Source organism: Arachis duranensis, chromosome 10 (assembly GCF_000817695.3).
Source record: "Arachis duranensis cultivar V14167 chromosome 10, aradu.V14167.gnm2.J7QH, whole genome shotgun sequence".
NCBI classification, from domain to species: Eukaryota; Viridiplantae; Streptophyta; class Magnoliopsida; order Fabales; family Fabaceae; genus Arachis; species Arachis duranensis.
Window position 1 is genome coordinate 1,054,651 of NC_029781.3, and position 20,839 is coordinate 1,075,489.

At 31.3% G+C, this 20,839-nt stretch overlaps 5 protein-coding genes across 7 annotated transcripts; 3 read left to right on the forward strand and 2 right to left on the reverse strand.

Moving 5' to 3' along the window:
* Window positions 1–1,917: 1,917 nt before the first annotated feature.
* LOC127742589 (mitochondrial import inner membrane translocase subunit TIM17-3-like) lies at window positions 1,918–2,430 on the reverse strand. The gene has a single exon (XM_052255232.1). The coding sequence runs from the start codon at window positions 2,428–2,430 to the stop codon at window positions 1,918–1,920; it is 513 nt and encodes a 170-aa protein (XP_052111192.1).
* A 3,523-nt stretch (window positions 2,431–5,953) lies between these two features.
* On the forward strand, window positions 5,954–9,447 carry LOC107468126 (putative hydrolase C777.06c). Of its 2 annotated transcripts, XR_001587954.3 has the most exons (11): window positions 5,954–6,252; window positions 6,488–6,623; window positions 6,795–6,922; window positions 7,095–7,242; window positions 7,331–7,436; window positions 7,631–7,689; window positions 7,923–7,958; window positions 8,048–8,157; window positions 8,358–8,416; window positions 8,633–8,773; window positions 9,033–9,447. XR_001587954.3 is itself a non-coding variant. In XM_016087364.3 (10 exons), exons 1-9 carry the CDS (start codon window positions 5,963–5,965, stop codon window positions 8,413–8,415), a joined length of 1,071 nt encoding a protein of 356 aa, XP_015942850.1. In that variant the 5' UTR covers window positions 5,955–5,962; the 3' UTR covers window position 8,416; window positions 9,033–9,447. The 2 variants fall into 2 exon arrangements, 1 of the variants encoding a protein (XP_015942850.1); XM_016087364.3 differs by lacking the exon at window positions 8,633–8,773 and having other exon boundaries at window positions 5,955–6,252.
* A 1,300-nt stretch (window positions 9,448–10,747) lies between these two features.
* On the forward strand, window positions 10,748–13,473 carry LOC107468127 (uncharacterized). 2 transcript variants are annotated; one of them, XM_016087366.3, is made up of 4 exons: window positions 10,968–11,109; window positions 11,315–11,399; window positions 11,942–12,007; window positions 12,782–13,473. In XM_016087366.3, exons 1-4 carry the CDS (start codon window positions 11,099–11,101, stop codon window positions 13,274–13,276), a joined length of 657 nt encoding a protein of 218 aa, XP_015942852.1. In that variant the 5' UTR covers window positions 10,968–11,098; the 3' UTR covers window positions 13,277–13,473. The 2 variants fall into 2 exon arrangements, with proteins under 2 accessions (XP_015942851.1, XP_015942852.1); XM_016087365.3 differs by lacking the exon at window positions 11,315–11,399 and having other exon boundaries at window positions 10,748–11,109.
* Window positions 13,474–16,696: 3,223 nt separating this feature from the next.
* On the forward strand, window positions 16,697–19,731 carry LOC107468183 (uncharacterized). The gene is made up of 6 exons (XM_016087437.3): window positions 16,697–16,841; window positions 17,477–17,651; window positions 17,915–18,442; window positions 18,638–19,049; window positions 19,159–19,240; window positions 19,347–19,731. Exons 1-6 carry the CDS (start codon window positions 16,812–16,814, stop codon window positions 19,548–19,550), a joined length of 1,431 nt encoding a protein of 476 aa, XP_015942923.1. The 5' UTR covers window positions 16,697–16,811; the 3' UTR covers window positions 19,551–19,731.
* A 128-nt stretch (window positions 19,732–19,859) lies between these two features.
* LOC107468184 (60S ribosomal protein L38) lies at window positions 19,860–20,839 on the reverse strand. Its single transcript, XM_016087439.3, has 3 exons — window positions 20,744–20,839; window positions 20,360–20,543; window positions 19,860–20,267 (listed from the first exon to the last, which is right to left on the reverse strand). Exons 1-3 carry the CDS (start codon window positions 20,744–20,746, stop codon window positions 20,245–20,247), a joined length of 210 nt encoding a protein of 69 aa, XP_015942925.1. The 5' UTR covers window positions 20,747–20,839; the 3' UTR covers window positions 19,860–20,244.

Consider the following 20,839-nt stretch of genomic DNA (forward strand, 5'->3'; position numbering starts at 1 on the left):
TTTTGAAAATATGCGTTCAACAAATTCAACAATCTAAAAGTTGAGGAGGAGTTGTCACATTTTAGAAATTAGAAACCAAGAGCTCCATGTTTTGACATTACTTAACCATATTGGAAGTTAGTGTAATTTACTCAATTTGTCAAAGTATTTCAAAGCCAATACATATTGTTATTGTAGCTTCCTCTCATACAACTGCTAGGCTTTGGAATATGTCAAGTGGTGAAGATATTAGGGTTTACCAAGGTCATCATAAGGCTACAATTTGTTGTGCCCCACACGATGGTCCAAATAACATTTAAATTATTAAATGATCTTGGTAACGAAATTTATGTTTTAAATTTTTAATAATTGTCAAATAATCATTTTTTAAATTTTATTTATTAATTAGCTCTTCATATTTATTTTATTTTAAAATTTAATCATTATTTTATAAATTACTTTATTATTTATCATTTATCTTATTTTCACAACTATATCATTAACAATTACTTAGCCCCTTTTTTTTTTTAATTACTTTGCATAGAAAATGGCTTAAAATGACTTAAAAGATTATTTATTCCATGCAAAATAATTTAAAAAAATGACTTAAAAAATATTAGGAGTACCATAAAAATTTGTAATATTCTAGTAATTTAGATAAATAGATGATAAAAATATATATTTTTTAATTTCTAAATTATTACTGACTATGTAGAGTATTTCTTTAATGTCTTTAAGTCATTAGGACATTACAAATTTTTATAGTACTCCTAACATTTTTTAAACATTTTTTTAAATTATTTTGTATAGAATAAAATATTTTTTTGTGGTATAATTTAAATAAATTTATTTAAAAAATTTATTAAAAAATATTCATGAGTTATTAAAAATGGGCAAAAGAGTATTGTATGAAAGTCGAATTGATAGCTCCATGAAATAAAAAATATATTTTTTAATTTTTAAATTATTAATTTTTTAATAAATTATTAATTTTTTAATAAAAAATGGACAGAATTAAATCATGAGTAATTCTGCGTGTGTGTAACATTAAAGGTGTAATTCGAATCAGGCTCATTCAAATTTGAATTACATTGAAGGTGTAATTCAAATTAGATAACGATCATTGGTTTGGTTGAATCACCTAAAATTTTTTTCAGCTTGGTTTATAGGGGTGATTTGCCCTAAAATCAACTTCAACTAATTTAATTTTTAAAACTCAAATTTTATATTATAAAATTAAAATTCAACGTTTGTTGTTCTTTTGAATTGAAGAATAAGAAAAAACAACGTAAATCAATGAATTTTTATGTTTGATCGGTTAGTTTTAATTTGGAAGAATAAGGAAAAACAATGTAAATCAATGAATTTTTGTGTTTGATCTGTTAATTTTAATTTGTTTGATGGCGTTAACAATTGAAATATATTGTATTGGTTGATAATTCAATCATCTTAGTTCAACAACAATGAGATAGTATATAGCTATTTTGGGTCAAATAATTCCGATTGAAAACTCGTGATTGGGGGATTTTAGATTATTCATAACCCATCTCATAAATTATTTCTCCAACTATTCTTTTCGTCGTCCAATACAAGTCCAGATTTTTATTATTTTATTAATAACAACCATCCACTAATCACACACCAAAAGAATAATAAAGAAAGAAAAAAAAAAGAACATACCTATTTATATAAAAAAAAATTGGCTAATAGGCGCAGCAAGAGTATAAAATATAGAACTAGATATGCATTGATACTATGGTACCTATCTAGTAACAATCAACATGCATGCTAAATTGATTAAGATTCGCAAAGAAATTGAGAATTTAATCGTTCTTGAATTAAAAGAGCAAAATTTATACCTAATAAAAGAAATAAATTATTAGCCCTACTTGTCTTGTCTTTAGAGAACTAAAGATTCATGCTGAATCAGTCAAAGCCTCAATTTCGACCCGCTACATTGCATCTATAGGTACTACCTTCCTCAAATTCGGCTACTGCCTTCCTCAAACCCTCAAGCCTGCAATCGGCCTCAAACTTGTTCAACGTGATTAAGCCGACCTCTCGTACTGTGCCGATGAGAGCACCAAACATGGTGAAGTATGCGGAGGCTCTGAGACTGCGGCGGCACAAAGAGAGCAGCCCGCTGCCGATGGCCGGGGCAGATATGCGGTTCCAGGAGTCGTTTTTCTGACGAACAGAACACAAGGTGTAGTTGACGGCACTATTTAGGGCATACCAGGCGGCAAACTTGCCTCCGACACGGGGTGCATTGAGGAGGACGGCGTGGCAAGCGGTAGCAGCATGGGTTGGAGAGCTGCAAAGGGACTTGAAAAAGTAGAAGGTGGATCCGCCGATTACGCCCTTCAAGAACCCAGAGCCCCCTGAATTGAGGACATAATCAAGGCATTGTTCCCTTGTTTCCGGAGTTTTATCCTTGAAGAAAGTATACATTGCAGATAGGGTTTTCAAAGGTGCAACTGTGTTTCTTCTTTTTATGTTTTCTCCACCACAAGGATTCTTAAAGGATGGGAAAATTATTCTGGTAGGTTTTTTGTTGTGATTAGGCAGTAGGTGGTTTAAATCAAAATGGATAGCTCATTAAATTTAATTTAAATTAAAAATCAATTAAAATCATACTAGTTTAAATTTGTATATTTTTACAAATCACATAATACTTATAATATATTGAATTTGTTATATATTTTTTATTTTTATTATTATTATTATTATTATTATTATTATTATTGATCTGTTGGCTATAATTAAACTTGGGTAAAATTATACATTAAGAATACATGAAATACATGTTTGCTTTCTAACAAATTTATTCTATAAAATCAAACAACTACGTGATAATTCAAATTAACGCAAGAATCTCTCCATAAATCTCACTAAACAAATTCAAATAGGTCACTAAAACACAGTTACCAAATAATTAGGTAAAGCTCTGGAAAGTAATTTTTTGTAAATACTTATAATCACCCCAAACATAACAACTTTATAAAAATACAAATAACTCACTAGCTCACAAGTACACATTTCGAATAATATTATATTTATCTTCTACTCTTAAATGACCATTCATATGATCAATATAAAAGATATTTATTTTTGTTAATATGTTCTTATGTGTTTGAATGCGGATGTAAAACAATTATATATATATACCAAAATACAATATGTAAAATAAGACCAATTTATATAAACAGCTTATTCCATATTATACGAACTTATTTCAGGTAAATTTTTTTTGTTAATATTTTTTTAAATTATTTTTTATTTAAAATTTTAAATTTAAATTCTAATTTTAAACAAATATCAATTAGAGTAGTCTCATTATTAGTTTATTAATTTATTTAAACAAATATCAATATTTGAATTTGTTACAAATTAGTTTTTAAGCCGATGCTTTAGAAATATCATGAGAAGAGAAAAAAAAACTTTCACCCATAGTAAAAAATGACAGTTTTCTTTAACTCTTTTTATAGAGAGAGAGGCAAAAGAAAAAAAAAAAACCGTTATAGCAAAGCACACAGACAATCTAACAATCTGGAATTCTATGAAACTTTCAATTCAGGAATTAAAAAATTGAAAAAAATCTGGTTGCTGAAATGACACTTTTATTATAAGTTGAATTTCAGTTGTGGGTTCACAAACAATCACCTCTACTGAGTGCTAATACAGACATACAAACTCAATACTGATAAGTCAGCCTTCAAGTAGGAGTGTCAACTATAGTTGTTATTAGCTAACGATTTTATTTTAATAATTAGGATTTAGCTAACATATGTAAAGTTTTAAATATTTTTATTTAATGAATATAAAATAAATGCATTGAAAACTTAAATTTTTTATATTTTTAATAACAAAAATTTTAATTTGTAAATTAACATGTGTGTTTAAAGGCACAAGATAGATAAACACTAATAATTAATCCCCCTTAATCTAAGTGTATCTATTGAATGTTGTGAGCTGCCATTCTCTTGGAATTCTGGTTTGGATGGCTGTGGATCGGTGGATACCATCATCCACCTTTTCTTGCTCACCATTAACACTTCCAACTTCCAAGGATAGATTTGTTTATTCATTAAGATATGGCGGCAAATGCAAGAAGCCAAGACCCACGTGCTAGGAGCAGGTGAGGTAGCCACTTAGCATCTGGAGTTTGTGGAGCAAGCTGTTTGCCATCTTCCAAATCCATATTCACAATATGCTTAATTAGTTTTTGAATGAACCACTTTACTGTATCCATGCATATCCTCTTTTGGTTTGTCTTAGTCTTGGTTTGACTAATACATCATGCATCATTGCCATGTAATTTGTCTTAGTCTTTTTCTTCATTTGCAATGTAATTTCCATTATGCCTTGTCTTGTTTTGTTTTCTAATTAAAAATCCATTTGCATAATTCTTTAGAAAGGACAATATTTTCTTAGATGTCTAAACTCTAAACATAGGTCAAATTGAAGTCATAGTCATTTGCACGTGATTTATTTGTCTCTAAGCAATTAGATGATGTAGAGGAATGCCCCAATTTGTGCTTAGCTATTCCCAAAAAAAACATATATAATTATAACTGGTGCAACAAATTTATGTGTCAAAAAATTTTTGATCAGCTAAAATTAAAATCAATTATACACAAAAAAATAATAAATTTACCAAAAGAATAAATTCATATAAAATGGTGGTATATATAAAATAAATAAATAAACGAAGAATTTTTTATTTAAAAAAAATTGGATTCACAAATTAAATCATAGTGCATATAGAAAGCTTTATGATAAATATACTAATTTTATGGATGTCAGTATCTATAATAAAAAAATAATTAAATCTTTTAATTTTACGAATTAACAGCTCCAATATTTGGGATTAAGACACTGATAAAAAATAGTATGCACATCTATAAAAGAATACAACATTTTTTTAATATATTTTTTGTATTTTTTATGTGTTCTTCATGTATTATTTGTGTACTCTTTATGCATTTTTTATGTATTTCTTTAATTTTGGGTAATATTAGTTTCTATACATATCTTTTCTAATAATTTGCAAGCTTCATTTTCATAACACTCCACTTTCTTCTCTACCCTAGATAGTACTTAGATTGCATTTAATTTCCAATTAAAATTGTTTGGAAATGAGACTATATAGAAAAAACAAAATATTTTTAATCAAGTGTGCATGTAATTTGTCTTAAGTCTTTTTCTTCATTTGCAATGTAATTTCCATTATGCCTTGTCTTATTTTGTTTTTTAATTAAAAATCCATTTGCATAACTCATTAGAAATGGCAATATTTTCTTAGAGGTCTAAACTCTAAACATAGGTCAAATTGAAGTCATAGTCATTTGCACGTGATTTGTTTGTCTCTAAGCAATTAGATGATGTAGAGGAATGCCCCAATTTGTGCTTAGCTATTCCCCAAATTTTTACAATCCTATTTTGTATTGTTATTCAATAATAGGAATCATCAATCTCTGATATCTGGTTATCCCTTTCTTATAACTCTAGCAAATAACAATTCTTATATCTTTTTTATGTACAATAGTATCTTATTTTTAACAAATAAAGCACTTTTAATTATCATTGAACTATAACTCAAATGGCATAGTCTCTCTATACTTACTTAGATCAAATTATAAGACATTGTGTATTTTATGGTCCTTGTGATAGGAAGGGCAAAAAAAATAATAAATAGAATTATCAACTTATAAGACATAATTTTTGTTATCAACTTCATGTGAAGTTGACTGCAGGTGAGTTTCTACTTTTTATATTTTTTAATTTTAAAATTGTAAAATTAAATAATTTAGTTAATTTAAAAAAAATAATTTTTGTCTAACATCAAAAAAAGATATGTAAGTGTTTTAAAAAATTAAATAAAAAAGTATCTTATCTTTACATGACTAATCATATATTTTAATTGACGTATGATCCACTTCCCAATTCTAAATTTGGCGGGTTGGGAATCTTGGTGTATTATATGCGCCTTCGGAATCTTCCCTCTTTCTATTGTTCTTACCAACCACGCGCCAACTCTCTCTCTTTCTCTTCCTTCTCGATCTGCCGTCACGCAATGGCTACTTCCAATTGCTCCGCCTCCGAAAACACTCACGCAACCGCCGCTCCGTCGGAATCTGCATTGATCTTCATGGGAACCGGCTGTTCCAGCATGGTTCCCAACGTAATGTGCCTGATCCGCCCTTCAGATCCTCCCTGCTCCGTCTGTGTTCAGTCATTATCTATCCCTCTCGAGCGTAACCCTAATTACAGGTTACTTTTCCTCTCATTTCTCTCTCTCCATTTTCGAGCTTTTTAAGCAACCACGGTTAGAAAGCTAGCAGGAACGGATTAACGGTTAAAACATTAGTGTTTGAACTATAGGAAAACGAATTGAAACCGAAATTGAGAATCGCATTGCTATGATAATCAGGGTTCTTGCTCCTAGGATTTTATGCCATGACATTTGTGGAAAGAATAACATTTTAGTATTTTGTGGCTCTTACAGGTGCAATACATCCCTTCTAATTGATTATTGTGAAAGCAATGATAATCACAAATATATATTGATTGATGTTGGGAAGACATTTAGGGAGGCAGTACTTAGATGGTTTGTTTCCCATCGGATACCGAGAATAGATTCTGTGAGTTAATGGTCCTGCCATTTATTTCAAGTCTATGGATTTACTATTGTTTTTATGTGAAATCAATATGAATCAGAGTTAGTATGTGAAATTTGTATTATATCTTTGAAATTTTTATTGGCCTCAATTTCATAGTCTCAGAATGAAATTCAGTTCTTGCTTGAGCTGCAGATCATTTTGACTCATGAACATGCTGATGCAGTCCTTGGATTGGATGATATACGTGCTGTGCAGCCTTTTAGTCCCACAAATGATATTGATCCCACCCCCATATACCTGAGTCAGCATTCAATGGATAGGTACCTTCAGTTATAATAACTTATCATGCTGTCGTGAAATTAATTTGCACTTCATCCCTGATCTAGTTTAAATTACTAGGACTTCCCCTCTATTCTAGATCCTCTAAAGTCAGTATTCTTGTAAATTAGAAATTGAGGGGCTAACTATCCACTGTTTTACATCTTGCAATAGCATAGCAGAGAAGTTTCCATATTTGATTCCGAAGAAACCAAAGGAAGGACAAGAAATACGTAGAGTAGCCCAGCTTGCCTGGAACATTATCGCTGATGATATCAATAAACCCTTTTATGTATCAGGCTTGAAATTCACTCCTTTGCCAGTAAGTGGCTGCAATCTTTGTCTTTAAAGGTAAGAACAAGAAAAAATACTTTTATTTTACCACTTAGCTATTTTGTCTGTGGGTTTAGGTTATGCATGGAGAGGATTACATCTGTTTGGGCTTTCTTTTTGGTGAGAAAAACAAGGTGGCTTATATATCAGATGTTTCACGGTTTCCAGCTAGTACAGAGCATGGTGCGTTTTGAATTATCTTCTGTACTATCTCACAAAGTTGGACTATAAGACTATATATGTATGCGGAGAGATCGTTTCTGTTTTATCAATGTTGTTACTTAGATTGTGAAAAAGTTTTTCAGTTCAAAATAAGATCCTGTAGTATGTTCTGCTTTTTGACACCTAACTTCAAGCAATGAATCTTCTTTTTACAGTCATATCAAAAAGTGGAGCTGGGCAGTTGGATCTTCTTATATTGGATTGTTTGTATAGGGTCAGTACTTCTATTTTCAATTGTATAGGCGAGCAAGATCTGCTTATTGGATTTTTTTTATCATTAGCATCGAGTTGCATGATTGGTTATTTGGAATAATGCCTTCTCTGATCCTTTTCTAATTCAGAATTTTTTTTTCATGCATGTTTGTCAATCCCACACTTAATTTTAAGTATATATTATTTTCTCGGTCATAGACATCTCCCTTCTTATGTTAATCTCTGTTTTTGCAGACTGGATCACACAATGTTCACCTTTGTTTTCCACAGGTTTGTTTTGCATTTTATGAAATGATGTTTACAGTTACACATTGTATCTCCCTGTGGTGAAATGCTTATTAATTGGTGGAATTTTATAGACTCTTGAAACTGTCAAGAGGTTATGTCCAAAGCAAACCCTGTTGATTGGAATGACTCACGAATTTGATCACCACAAGGACAATGAGTTTTTGAAAGATTGGTCCAGAAGGTACATGTCTTATCCATTTATGAAGAAGTTGAATATTAAATCATTAAATGTTTCAAATGCAACTTATACAAGTAATATTACCGGACAGTCTGACAGTAACAGGACCAAGTAAATGCAGTTCAACTATATATCTTTGTACTATAAGGTATGTTGTGAATTTTAGCAATTAATATAGTTGAATCCTCTATTTTTGTGATTAGGGAGGGAATTCCAGTGCAGCTTGCTCATGATGGCTTGAAAGTCCCCATAAACTTATGAGGTAATAATGCTTGTGAATCTGAATCTCCGTTTTGCTCATCTAGATCAGTACATATCGAACTAGGATATGAGATGTTCACTATGATCAGTGCCATGCATCTGTCTCTGATATGTCACCTTTCTTGGGATGTATGTGCCTGCCAAAATGATTTCATTCCTGGGGGTATAATTGCCTTTTAAGTTTCTAAAACTTCCCCTTATAAATTGTGGAGAGTAGATGACATCCAGGTTGTGTCTGTTGAAGAAGATAGAAAGGGAGTACCGGAGTAGGTAGAAAATGTGAAGAACTCTTTAGATTGGTTAATCAAAAGTCACTTTGGAATCACTTCCATCCTTTAAACGCAAATACATTCACGAGGTAAGGTGTAGTAAATGCATGCATTCCATTTCATTCACTGGTCCTACATTTTGTTGTTCCTAAGTAATTTTCGATGAAAAACAAGGAAATCCTTATTTGAACAATAGCTCTATTACACGTTTAGGAACCGATAATGTATGACTACTACAAACAAACATGTAATGCAATTCCCTATCCTCTTGAATTCCTTTAGCTGTAGCCATATTGACTTTAAATAAATAGCAGTGCTCTAATATTATATGCTACCATATTCTTGCAGGGTAAAGCATGAGACAACATATACAGATACAGGCATACAGCATACTGTTAAATCAGAATTAGATTCAATTTCAACTTAATATTTTTTAAGAGTATCCCGAGTTTGTACAAGTCCCTAAGGAATCGACATCATTACTAGAGATGCCATTTCCGGACTTGCTGAGGATAACTTATTGTGATGGAAGTCCCGAATTATAATTAAAATCCTGAGCAGAATTAGTAACAATTTTGTAATCAACTCCTTGAATTGAATCAAGTGCATAGGGAACCATCCGTATTGTAGTATTCTTTTTGCTGTTACTAATCTGAAGGCTGTTGCTGAGGCATTTGGGCTTATCTATTGGAATTACTTGTATTACATTGTGTGTTTTCTTTTAAAGACTCTAAAACCTAAATTATATTTATTTTTTTACTTCCTTTAGTAGTAACATTTAGTTGAAAGAGAGTAACGAGTAAAGACTAAAAGGAAGCTTCATTTCTGAAAAGAATAAAATTTTTAACGCGTGTATCGATTTGTTGTTATTTAATCGTCTTGCAAAGTTACACACTGTAGATACGCGTAAGGATGCCAAATTGCTTTTCAGTTTTCACAAACTTTGAAATATCAAAATCAGCTTTCCACTATGGGATGAGACATAAAATGGAACTTTGTTTTTGCGATTCCTGTAGATATCTTGTCCTTAGCAATGCCAAGTTAATGATAAATTGAGGAAGGACGTAGTTTGCACGGCTAGAATTCATGTCACGTAGTCCAATTAAAACATGCAAATTGATTTGACCTGCTAATATTTAATTGGTTCATCACTTCTTCTGTCTATATTTTCACAAGGACACTATATAAAGGCGACAGCGGTTGAATCGGTCAAAGCATCAAATATTATTAGGAAAATATTATTAGGAAAAGTATAGGGAAATAATGAGAATACTAAATAATGCAAATAATCGATATGTTCAATTCAATAGGTATGCAGATGATTATGTTGATTATTTTTAATTGGATGATTATTTTTGATTAGATTTACTCATACACAATTAACAATGGTTGGATGTTCAATTCACTATGTGTGCGGATTGTTATCCTAATGTTAGGATTTAAGAGGTAATTTAGGAGTGGAGTATTTTTTAACTTTATTTAGTCAATTTTAGAGCCCATTGTTCACATTATTTACAAAAGTCATTGTATACCTAACAAAAGCTACTACGTGCGTATCAAAATATTTAGTAATTCACTTTTTTATTTATTAAATATATACAAAATAATAAATATAAAGTTAGTCAATATGGTAAATTTTTCGTTTTAAATTCAAATCTTAAAAATTATTGAACAAAGAGTATTCTAGAAAAAAGAATTGTATACCAAAACTTTTGTAAATCTCCATTATATATAATTAGATTCAAAAGTGTTATTTGTAGACTAAAATCGTCTACTAATATATTGTGTATTTGTATTTCAATATATATTTTATACTAGCAGTTGATTTTGGTATACACTTAACATGATTAAATCAGATTAGATATAACAAATATCTTAGAAATTTCGTTGATGTAAAGGCTTACTATTATTTTACAGTGGAATAGGTGTGAACAAGTTGAAGTAGTTAATCTTGTAGTTGCATTGTGATTCCTCTTTATTACTTTAATGTTAGTCCATTTAGAAGGAACAACAGAAGACCAATTAGAAGGAAACAAGCAGCTGAGTTGAATTCCTCCAGTCAAAATTTGGAACCATTCTAGAAACCAACCTTAGACCTTATTGCTATTCATTCATTGTTGATGGAAGCTTCGAGTTTGCTTGAGAAGAAGGGATTTATTTGGAACTTGAAGATCAAGAAAATTAATCAGAATACAAGAAAAAACAAAGTAGAGAGACTAAGAGAGTAAAGAGCATCATGGCATGTTGTTGTGTGCCTTTGAACAACAATAAGAACAACTTGGATGTTAGCTTCTTTGTTTTCAAGCCAACCTTTGTGGTGGTTGATGATGAAGCTGTTGTTCATGTCCTCAAACACTTCTCCTTGAGTACTCACACCCTTGGTTGTCTTCAAACCTCTATCTTTAGGAGCATCCATGGAAACATGGTAACTAACTTCATCCATACTAGTAACTCTCCTTTATCAATCAATCTTCAGTTTTTCTTTATTTTGTGTGTGTAAAAAGTAAAAACTCTGCTGACTAGTTAGTTTATGGAAACCCCATTAAATTCTTCTATTGGATTGTGCTGCATATATATCCCAAAATGATGTTATAGTATTTTTCTTATTATCAGTTTTGTTTTCCACGTAGGTTTTGGACACAAGATGAAGATTTTACTTTGGAGCTGTTTTTGTTTTTTTCAGTGAATGACAGCTTCAAGTTCCATTGCTCCATGGTACTTTACCATCTGTAATGGTTGAATCTGCCAACAATTCACACACACACACACATATAGCTTTTCAAACTTTTGAATCTGTTTAGTTCATTCATTTTTAATAAGTGTTTCTAAAACAATATGATTTATCTTATTTGTTATTCCCTTCTTTCCAATAATAACTCTGATTTTTGAAAATTTGGTTCATCCTATTCTAATCCCTAAGAATAAGAGTTTCATTGGAGCCAATTTGATCTTGTAATTTAGTTAAGTTCAGGAGAAACACTGCTGTCATTGTTTTTGTTAATGTTGCAAGTGTGAGGAGTGTTAAAGTTAGTCTCACATCAAAGAAAATAAGGAAGAGTGAGGAGTTTATAAGATGAGATACCCATTATTAACTTGACACTTTAAGGTTTTGAGTTGGATATGGCGTTTTCTTATCTTATGTTATCTCACTTGATTGCTCGTTTCATTGATCATTTAATGCACTTACATTTCTTTCTTATTTTATTTATGTATGCAATAAGCTGAACTTTGCTGAATATTTTGTGGCTTATGATCAGATCATATGGTATGGTGCATGGCAGAAGAGGTCCAACAAGGAAAAAGAACAGCTTATCGCAACCCTTGTAAGTTTAGCCCCTCAATAATTAAATTCAGATTTGTATGAGAAGAGTTTACTTGGTGAGAGGTGTATGGAAAGATTTTATTTTGTTTTAATTATCAAGATCAGAGAACCCTTTTAAGGGACTAAAAACAGAACAGTTAAAATGAACACAACCAACTCTTAGAAAATAAACATCTAAACAGAACCCTGAAATGTTTTAATATATCCAACCTTGTTATTCATTGAGCTCTATGGAAAATCAAATTTCTTCTTAGTGCATGTTTGAGCACCATTATTTCGTTAAAAAAAGATATTTTTTCAATGAAAAAAGATCTTTTTTTATTTTTTAATGTGTTTAGCAAATTTCTAGTAGTAAAAATAAAAGCACTAGTAAAATAAAAAAAATCTTTTTTGAGAAACTGTAATTTACATTTTTTTTTAAAATATCTTTTTTTCTTAAAAAAAAATATGTTTTTCATGTAATAAATAAACAAAAAAGTACTTTTATATTGTTATACCCAAACATAATTGATAGATAAAAAGACATTTTTACATGAGATATCCAAATATAAAATTACTTTTACTTCTCTATAAGATCTTTTAAAAAAAGATAACTCGAAAAAAGATCTTTTCTTAAAAGCTCACCCAAAGAAGCCCTTAATACTCCTTTTCTTTCTTTATCTATTGTTTGGAAAAGAGTACACTACCCTTACTATTATCATATTACACTCATCAAAGAATGTAGGCTGAAAATTTTCCTCTTCACTCAAGTTCAAATTATCTTTTTGTTTAACAGAAATCAATGATAAACAACATATCAAGCATGACTACATTAATTGAATACACCTTTCTTGAAGCATACGCCGGAGAATCAAGAGATGGATCTTCAACTGCTAAATTCTCCAATGGGGACATAATTTCCATTCATTCAGCAGCCACCACTAGTGGTGACCTCAATGATCTTTGCTATGCTGTCCTTGCAATTTTCAGGTCTCGATTCGACAAGATAGAAGGCGCGACAGCAGGCCTTTGCTTGAAAGCACAGAGCAGGCCAGGAGTGGTGTGCATGCATGTGTGGAAGTCTCTCCATTTTTGTTACTCATATATTCTCAATTCTGACCATAGAAATTGGATGATGCCATATCTTGAACGTTTCTCTTTAGAGATGAAGTATGATATCTTTAGAGTAGTGTATGTTAGTGATGCTGACAACTTGGTTAAACATTCCTATGTTTCACCCCATCAAATGTTTCAGAATGGTAAAGAAAACATGCAAAAGCAGGTTCTGTAGAATTGAGAGTGGTGTAAAAGATTTGAACCATCCTCCTCTGCCAACATTATTTTGTTTTTCTTTTTTTTTCTTTCTTTTCCATTTATTGTTTTGTAAATGTTGTACATTGATTTAGCAAAATCAAATTTCAGATTAGAGATAGCTACTATATAGTCTTTTGCGGACTAATAATGATACTATTAAGCATTTAGTTATGATTTTCAATTTTCAATTTTTCATAACGGACATGTTTGGTAATAAAAAATTTAGCCAAAATTAGCCGAACTTGTTTTATTTAACATTTATTCATTACTGCAACAATTAATGAATGCTAATGAGACAAGTTCTTATTATTTTTTTTTATCTCTTTAACATTAACGTATAAATAAACTATGCATGTGAACGGAGTGCTACCTAAGTAGCGATTTAAGACCTTCAATTGCAATTTTAATACATATATCTTGTAAATTAGCGATGCTACAAAATCTTATATTATCACATCATTTCAGATGATAATTTTTTTTAAGAAAATAATAATTTTATAATATTTTTGCATAAATTTTGAGATAAACCTAAATAAATACCTTGACCTGTAAGAAGAACAACTGGATACTTCATTTTTCATTTTGAAAATATTCATATTTTCTCTTGAAATTCATTGTAATTATATATGCAACACAACAATGAAGTTTGTTGCTTCCTTAATGGGGTGTGTTGTCTTCTGTGTACTTTTCTAAGTTATAATGAGTTATGAATTGTACTTTGCCAACTTCAATTGTCCTTATCTGGATTTTCAAAGCCTAGTACTACTTTCATTGTTAGTCTTTCATGACCAAAAAATCAAAATACAACCCAACAACTATACACGGGGCCCAAAGAAATTCGAAATATTGAATCTAAGTCAACTAATCAATATCTATCTATTTATCTATTTATAATATATAAAAGTTGATACTAATTCTCTCCACAATAAATTTAAGCCATTTTTTCTTTGTTAATGATACTACATCAGCAATTTTAATGACTTGGTAAAAGATAAAAATCAACCGATCACTATTTAGTAAAATGTTTTAAAAAAATTAAAACAAAAAACTCTTATCTATTATTATTCAATTGAAACATCAAGTACTAATTAAATGCAATAAACATACATTAAAAGTGTCATAATAATAATAATTATAAAAAATTTCAGTTATAAGTATTTAAATTCTACAACTTATACACGTTTACTACTCTTCATTTCTTAATCTCTCATACTAATTGTCAAAAATTTCTTAAAATTAATATAAAATATTTTTTTATGTTTTTCATTCTCATTCATTTTTTATTATTATTTACAAACAAAAAAAGACAAAGTGTAGCCATTAATGCAAATCCAAAAATGAAAAAAAAAGAAAAATGCAATTTTGTATAACTCTAATATAAATAACCTATGTCTTTTTTAAAAATAAATAAATTTAAAATTTATTTGCACATTGCACGGGTCTCACTCTAGTTTTATATTTATTTCCAAAACAAAAAGGCAATAAATAATATTATAAAAATGGAGCATTATTTCAGTTTGTAATTGTAATTGAAGCTTCTAAAACCGCCAATGCTTAACCAATCTCAACCATATTTAAATTTGAAGCATTGGTTACATACTTTATTACTTACATTATTTGTATTGAATAGTTGTGCCATCTCTTGAATGTGATTGTAATAATGTGACTTTTAAAAATTGGTATCAATAAGCGTGACAAAACCATCATTGACTTCAAAAACAAATCTAATTAAACCTTATTGCCTGACCAAAGGGGAGTAGGGGGAAAAATAACACATGGAAACAAAATTCCACACCAAAACAACTTAATTTTTTCAAAGATTTGAAAAAAGGAGAAGCATGCAAAGGGTGATAATATCAGAAAGCAACAACTGCTGCGTGTTCTTCCAGTCAAACATGTAGTTTTAATTTGAAAAAAAAAAAAGATCTTTTATTCTGTCCTGTGCAATTTCTTGCATCAAGGTCATTACACTCACACAAATCTCTTTTTAAAGTTGCAACTTTTTTAGTATATTTTCAGGTTTAAAGGTTTGTTTTAAACTATCCCAAGAAAATAAGAGAGGCTTTTTAACATGTTTATGGTAGAAGCTATGAAGCACGGACGTGTCGGACACGACACTCATCGACACTTGTCTGACACGCGTGTCTACTGGATTCATCCGTGTCTTATTGAAAAATAAAAAATTATTCTTCAGACACACCTAGACACACCTAAATACCATCATGTATCATCGTATTCAGTCTTATTCTTAATATATATTTTTAAAATAAATTTATATATAGTATATATTATTATTTATTAAAACAAATAATATTTTAAATACTTGATATAACTCAAATAAGACATTAAAAAAAATTAAAAATTTTAATATCAATAAAATATCAAAATATTATTACAATTTATATAACAAATACTTTATATTTTATATGTATATATGTCCCTGTGTCATGTCAGATTTTAAAATACGCGTATCGGCGTGTCTCATGTCGTGTCGTGTTCCGTGTCTGTGCATCATAGCGTAGAAGAAAATCTTTAATTACTTTTACTAAAAGGGTCTCAATTTTTTTCTTTTTCTTTTTTGTTTAAAACGAACTTTAGTGATAACTATTAAACTATCCATTATAATAACAACTTACCATATTTTTTTAATTAAAGTGCATAAAAGTTTCATCTGCTAGAGTAATTATTGCTATGACTGGAACTTTAAAAATGCTATAATAATAACATTAATGCTAGTAGAGTTGCTGCTCCAAAATGTAAGTTGAAGTTTCGGTTCATAAAGTACTTTTCTTTGCAAATTTATTACCACTTCTTTTTGTAGCAAGTTTTTGTGTTTGATCAAGGATTATGACCAACCTGCTCATGCAGTTACTAGCAGAGGAAATTGAAAATCAAACTTTTCATCATTGCCATTACCCACTGACACTGTTCCAAACACTCTGACCAAAATCATTTCCTTATCTATTGCTTCAAATCTCAATGATCTCATTTTTGTTTCTTTCCCTTCATTGAATATGAGATGTTAAAGGAGTCAGAAACATAACATGTAATAATGTGCAATACTATAATCAGTTAATGAAACTTAAAGAATGTAAACGATAAGTAATAGCTGAGAAAACTGAACATAATTGCATTTTCTGTCTATTAAATCCATAAGTTAATCATATTAACTTTATTTCATGTTAATGAATTTCTGGGTTGGAATGAGACTATAGATAGGGACACACAACCCAACAAGAAGAGCATTCAAAACAACAGTGTGTGTCCCCACACACATGACAGATCTTTCAACACATTAAGTGGGCCCCCACGTGGTGGAAGAACATACTTGGATCAGATACAAAACATAACATCCACAGCAAGCAACCTCAAAATTCACACACACATTGCTATCCTGTTACATTTTTGTGTTGTCACTCACTCACATGCTGCATTGATACACACTTGTTTTTCTTGCTGAACTAGCTTTGCAAGTTGGACTGAGACTTGAAATTGAAAGAATACTATATACAATGGAGTATGAGAGGATTGGCAAAGTTCAGGTAAATGCTATTTTGTTGCTACCTCTGATGTGATATGTTCAATAAGCCAATGTTAATGTTCCCTTCAACTGTTGAACTTTTTGTATTTAATGCAGTGGTTGATCTTGTGGGGTATTATTCAAGCTTGTTGGTTTTGTTCATAAAATTTGAAACTTTTTTTTGTTTGTTTTTGTGGTGATATTGTCTATATTTGTGTGTGTCTACGTGTGTGTGTGTGGTTTTATCAGGGTGAATTTCAGAACAGTCATTGCTTCTGTTTGCTTACAAGACTTTGTTAATAGTTACACTGATTCCCTCCAAGTAAAGTTGTTAACATGGTTTGAAAATTCTGCTTTTGGTTTTATTTTTTTTCTCTACTTTTAACAGTAAAAGTAACTTGAAGCCATGCATTGTCCAAACTAGTTGTTGGCTGTGTGGGGCAGAAAGAATAGTGCTTAGTTCAATCTCAATTACACTTGTTTTTTCTTCTGTGGAAAATGTAATTCTGAATTGAAATATGTGGAGGTGGACATTGTGGTGAGAAGAGACTGAACAACTAGTACTGGTTTTCTTTGTTGAAGTTGGATTGTGCTTTGAAAACTTTTCATTGGAGTTATAGGTGTTTAATGAGGGTTCATTGCTTTGCATAAATGCAGAGTGGAATGATTTCTCCTAGTAAACTAAGGATGAAGCTTACAGGGCCTCATCATCTTAAGAAGAAAGATGGATCCAACTGTAACTCAACCAGAACTTCCCCTTCAAAGCATGATGATGCTGAGTTTGTGAAGAACAGCTTACTTGCCTCAGAGACTAACAACCTTCTTGATGAAGGTCTACATTTGCATTTCTCTCTCTCTTACTCTCTCAACATTACATTTTCATTTCAAATATGCAATTTTGCAGAATTTATCCCAATGGTTGGTCCACATTTCTAGTTTATGATTGTAGGAGCTGAGTTTTTCATGCTTATCCTAGCATAGTAGTTCTTTTACATTTTTATGCTTTGAATTATGAGTTTTTTGAGACAAAGATAAGTCATATGTCTAGAATATTAGGATTTTCATATTTGGAACTAATTAAATCATGTTTCTCAGTTACATCTTCAAGCTTAGAGGTTCCACCGTTAAAGCTGTCAAGTGATGCAATGGTGCACCAGAATAACCAGACTTGTTATGGTAACATGGACCTCATAAAAATGCAGCATTCTCAAAATGCTGATAATGGTAAGTCAGGTACAATAATTCCCCTAGCGAAAACAACAGACGATGAAAACATTGAGTGCGATAGTAGTGCTAGCTCATCAAGTTTCGAGTTCCATAAAGAGAGACCAGTGAACAATCCTGCAACAAGGTTCCTATTAAGGCCTATTCCATCCAAGTGGAATGATGCAGAGAAATGGATAATGAATAGGCAAAATATTCAAGCTGGTTACACAAAAAAGAATGCTTTACAGAACCAAGTGAATCGCTTCACAACTAGTATGATCAAGGTTGCACCAGATTCTGATTATTTTGATAATAAGCTACCAAAAGCCAAAGTGGCAGAAACAGAACGAGTTCATGTTCCAGTAGTGGAATCTTTTCCAGAAACCAAAGGTTTAAAGGAAGCAGATGATAAGACAGGTATGTAGAAGATCTCATTGCACCCAATGTCATATGAATTATTTTACATCAAAATTTGTCAGCATACTTGACTATTTTCATGGAATTAGGATATGATTGATCATAGAAGAACATAAATAGGATTCATTTTTTTTACAATGCTCAATGATTAGTTAGGAACATTAACTAACTATATCCTTATAAATTATGATGAAGCCGTTCCTGGGATAAGATCTGTTGCAATGAGAGACATGGGAACTGAAATGACCCCCACGACAAGTCAGGGACCTTCGCGAACTTCTACTCCAATTGGTTCAATAACTCCGGTACTTAGTCCAGCACCATCAATGCCTTCAACTCCTAGGAGGGGCGCGAATCCTCCGTCTCCAGTTGAAAACACTGAAAAAAAGCTGTCTGAAGAAGAACTGAAGCTTAAGACAAGGAAAGAGATTGAAGCCCTTGGTGTGCAGCTTGGTAAGATGAACATTGCTGCATGGGCAAGCCATGATGAAAAGGTTAAGAAGAAAACATCTTCTTGGGACTTGAATAAAGAAGAACGCAGCAGAATCGAATTCCAAAAACGCGCAGCTTCATGGGAGCAAGCTGAGAAATCTAGATATACTGCAAGGTTTCTTCATTATTCACATTGTCTATGGACTAAAGTAAAAACAACATTTTTCTTTTAAATAAATTAAACCATGCTCTTCCTTTTGATGTTAACATGTTTCAATTTGCAGATACAAGCGCGAGGACATAAAAATTCAAGCATGGGAAAGTCAACAAAAGGCAAAATTAGAAGCAGAAATGAGAAGAATCGAGGTACTAAAACTACTTAGCACAGATCATAGATTTGATCCAAGACTAATGACATTCAATTGATTTGTGTAGTAAATTTACCACTGACTGAGTTCTTAACATATTATAGGCCAAAGTTGAGCAAATGAAAGCTCAAGCTCGGGCAAAGGCGGTGAAAAAGATTGCTATGCTGAGACAAAGAACAGAGGAAAAACTCGCAGCAGCTGAAGCTAGAAAGAATCGAGAAGCAGCAAGAATCGCAGCAAAAGGAGAATACATACGCCAATCTGGAAGAATACCCTCCTCCAATTACATTTGCTGTGGTTTGTTGTGACATTCTGAGGATGAAAATGAAATTACAACACTACTCGCCAAAATTGCTTCAGTTTCTGTATGTATTTTTCGGCCACATTCATGAATGGCTAGACTATTGATAGAGGGCACCCATTTCTCGAGTTTACAAGCAGAAAATTTATTGTTCTTTTCAAAATGAAACATTTGCTTTCACCAAACCATGCAATATTTTGAATTACTTAATATTTGGGCTCTCTAAATTTCTTGAATTTTGTATCTATTGGTTCATATGTTTGTCTACCGAGAACTAAAGAAGTTGACATCACAGAAATAAGAGAGCAACGTTAAATGAATGAGAATCAACAATTAGTGAACTTCAATTTTTGCGCTATTGCTTAGAAGATTTATATGATTGCACTCTTGAGCATAGTAACTTGATACCTGTAAGTTGTAACTTGTAACTATACTGAGAAAAGAACACCAGCCAAAAATTCAGAAAAAGGCTATGAATTCCTCCATATTTAGTTTGACAGAGTAGACATCTTCCATTAGACAGAAAACAATATGCATTCATAACAATGAAAAAAAAAAAAAGTAAACAACCATGTTCTATTCTTATATAGGACGACTATCTAAATAGGAAGACCAACTAACTCACAAATATCCCAATGTTTATCAGAATATAATGAAAACAAACATCAAAAGCCTCTCAAACAAACACTTGTTCAACACCTTTACAGGTCTTGCACACTCAAACCTGAAAATACCAACAACTTTATAAGACAAAATGTCATTAAATAAAAAAAAAAAACATTCATTTTAACTGAGTATTATAATCATCTCTCTTACCAGGAGGGAGAGATTGCTTCAATTTATCAGCTTTTTCAGGATCAAAGACACAGAGAGTGTAGAGGTACTTGGAGCACCTGACCTTGAACTTAACAACATCTCTGCTCCTCTTTATCTTCACTGACCTTGCGTCCTTCCTTCTTGCTGTTAGAAGGAAATCCTTTATCTCATGTATTTGCTTCGGCTTTTTACACACAAATAAGCTCAATCACACACCATTGCAAAATTAACATTCAAGAACACAACTTTATATACACATGATTAGTGATTATAAACCATAACCAATCAACGATGCAATAGTGTTTAAACAACTCTGAGTACCTAATTTGCAAAAACCTAACAATTCATTAAACAGGATAATTAGAGAAAGTGAAATTGGCATACCATGGTTCCAACTTCAAAGCAGCAATGGGTGCAGTGAGAAAGAGGAGAAGCCGCAAAGGAACCAAAATGAATGCAATGTGTATATGTCTTCGTTCT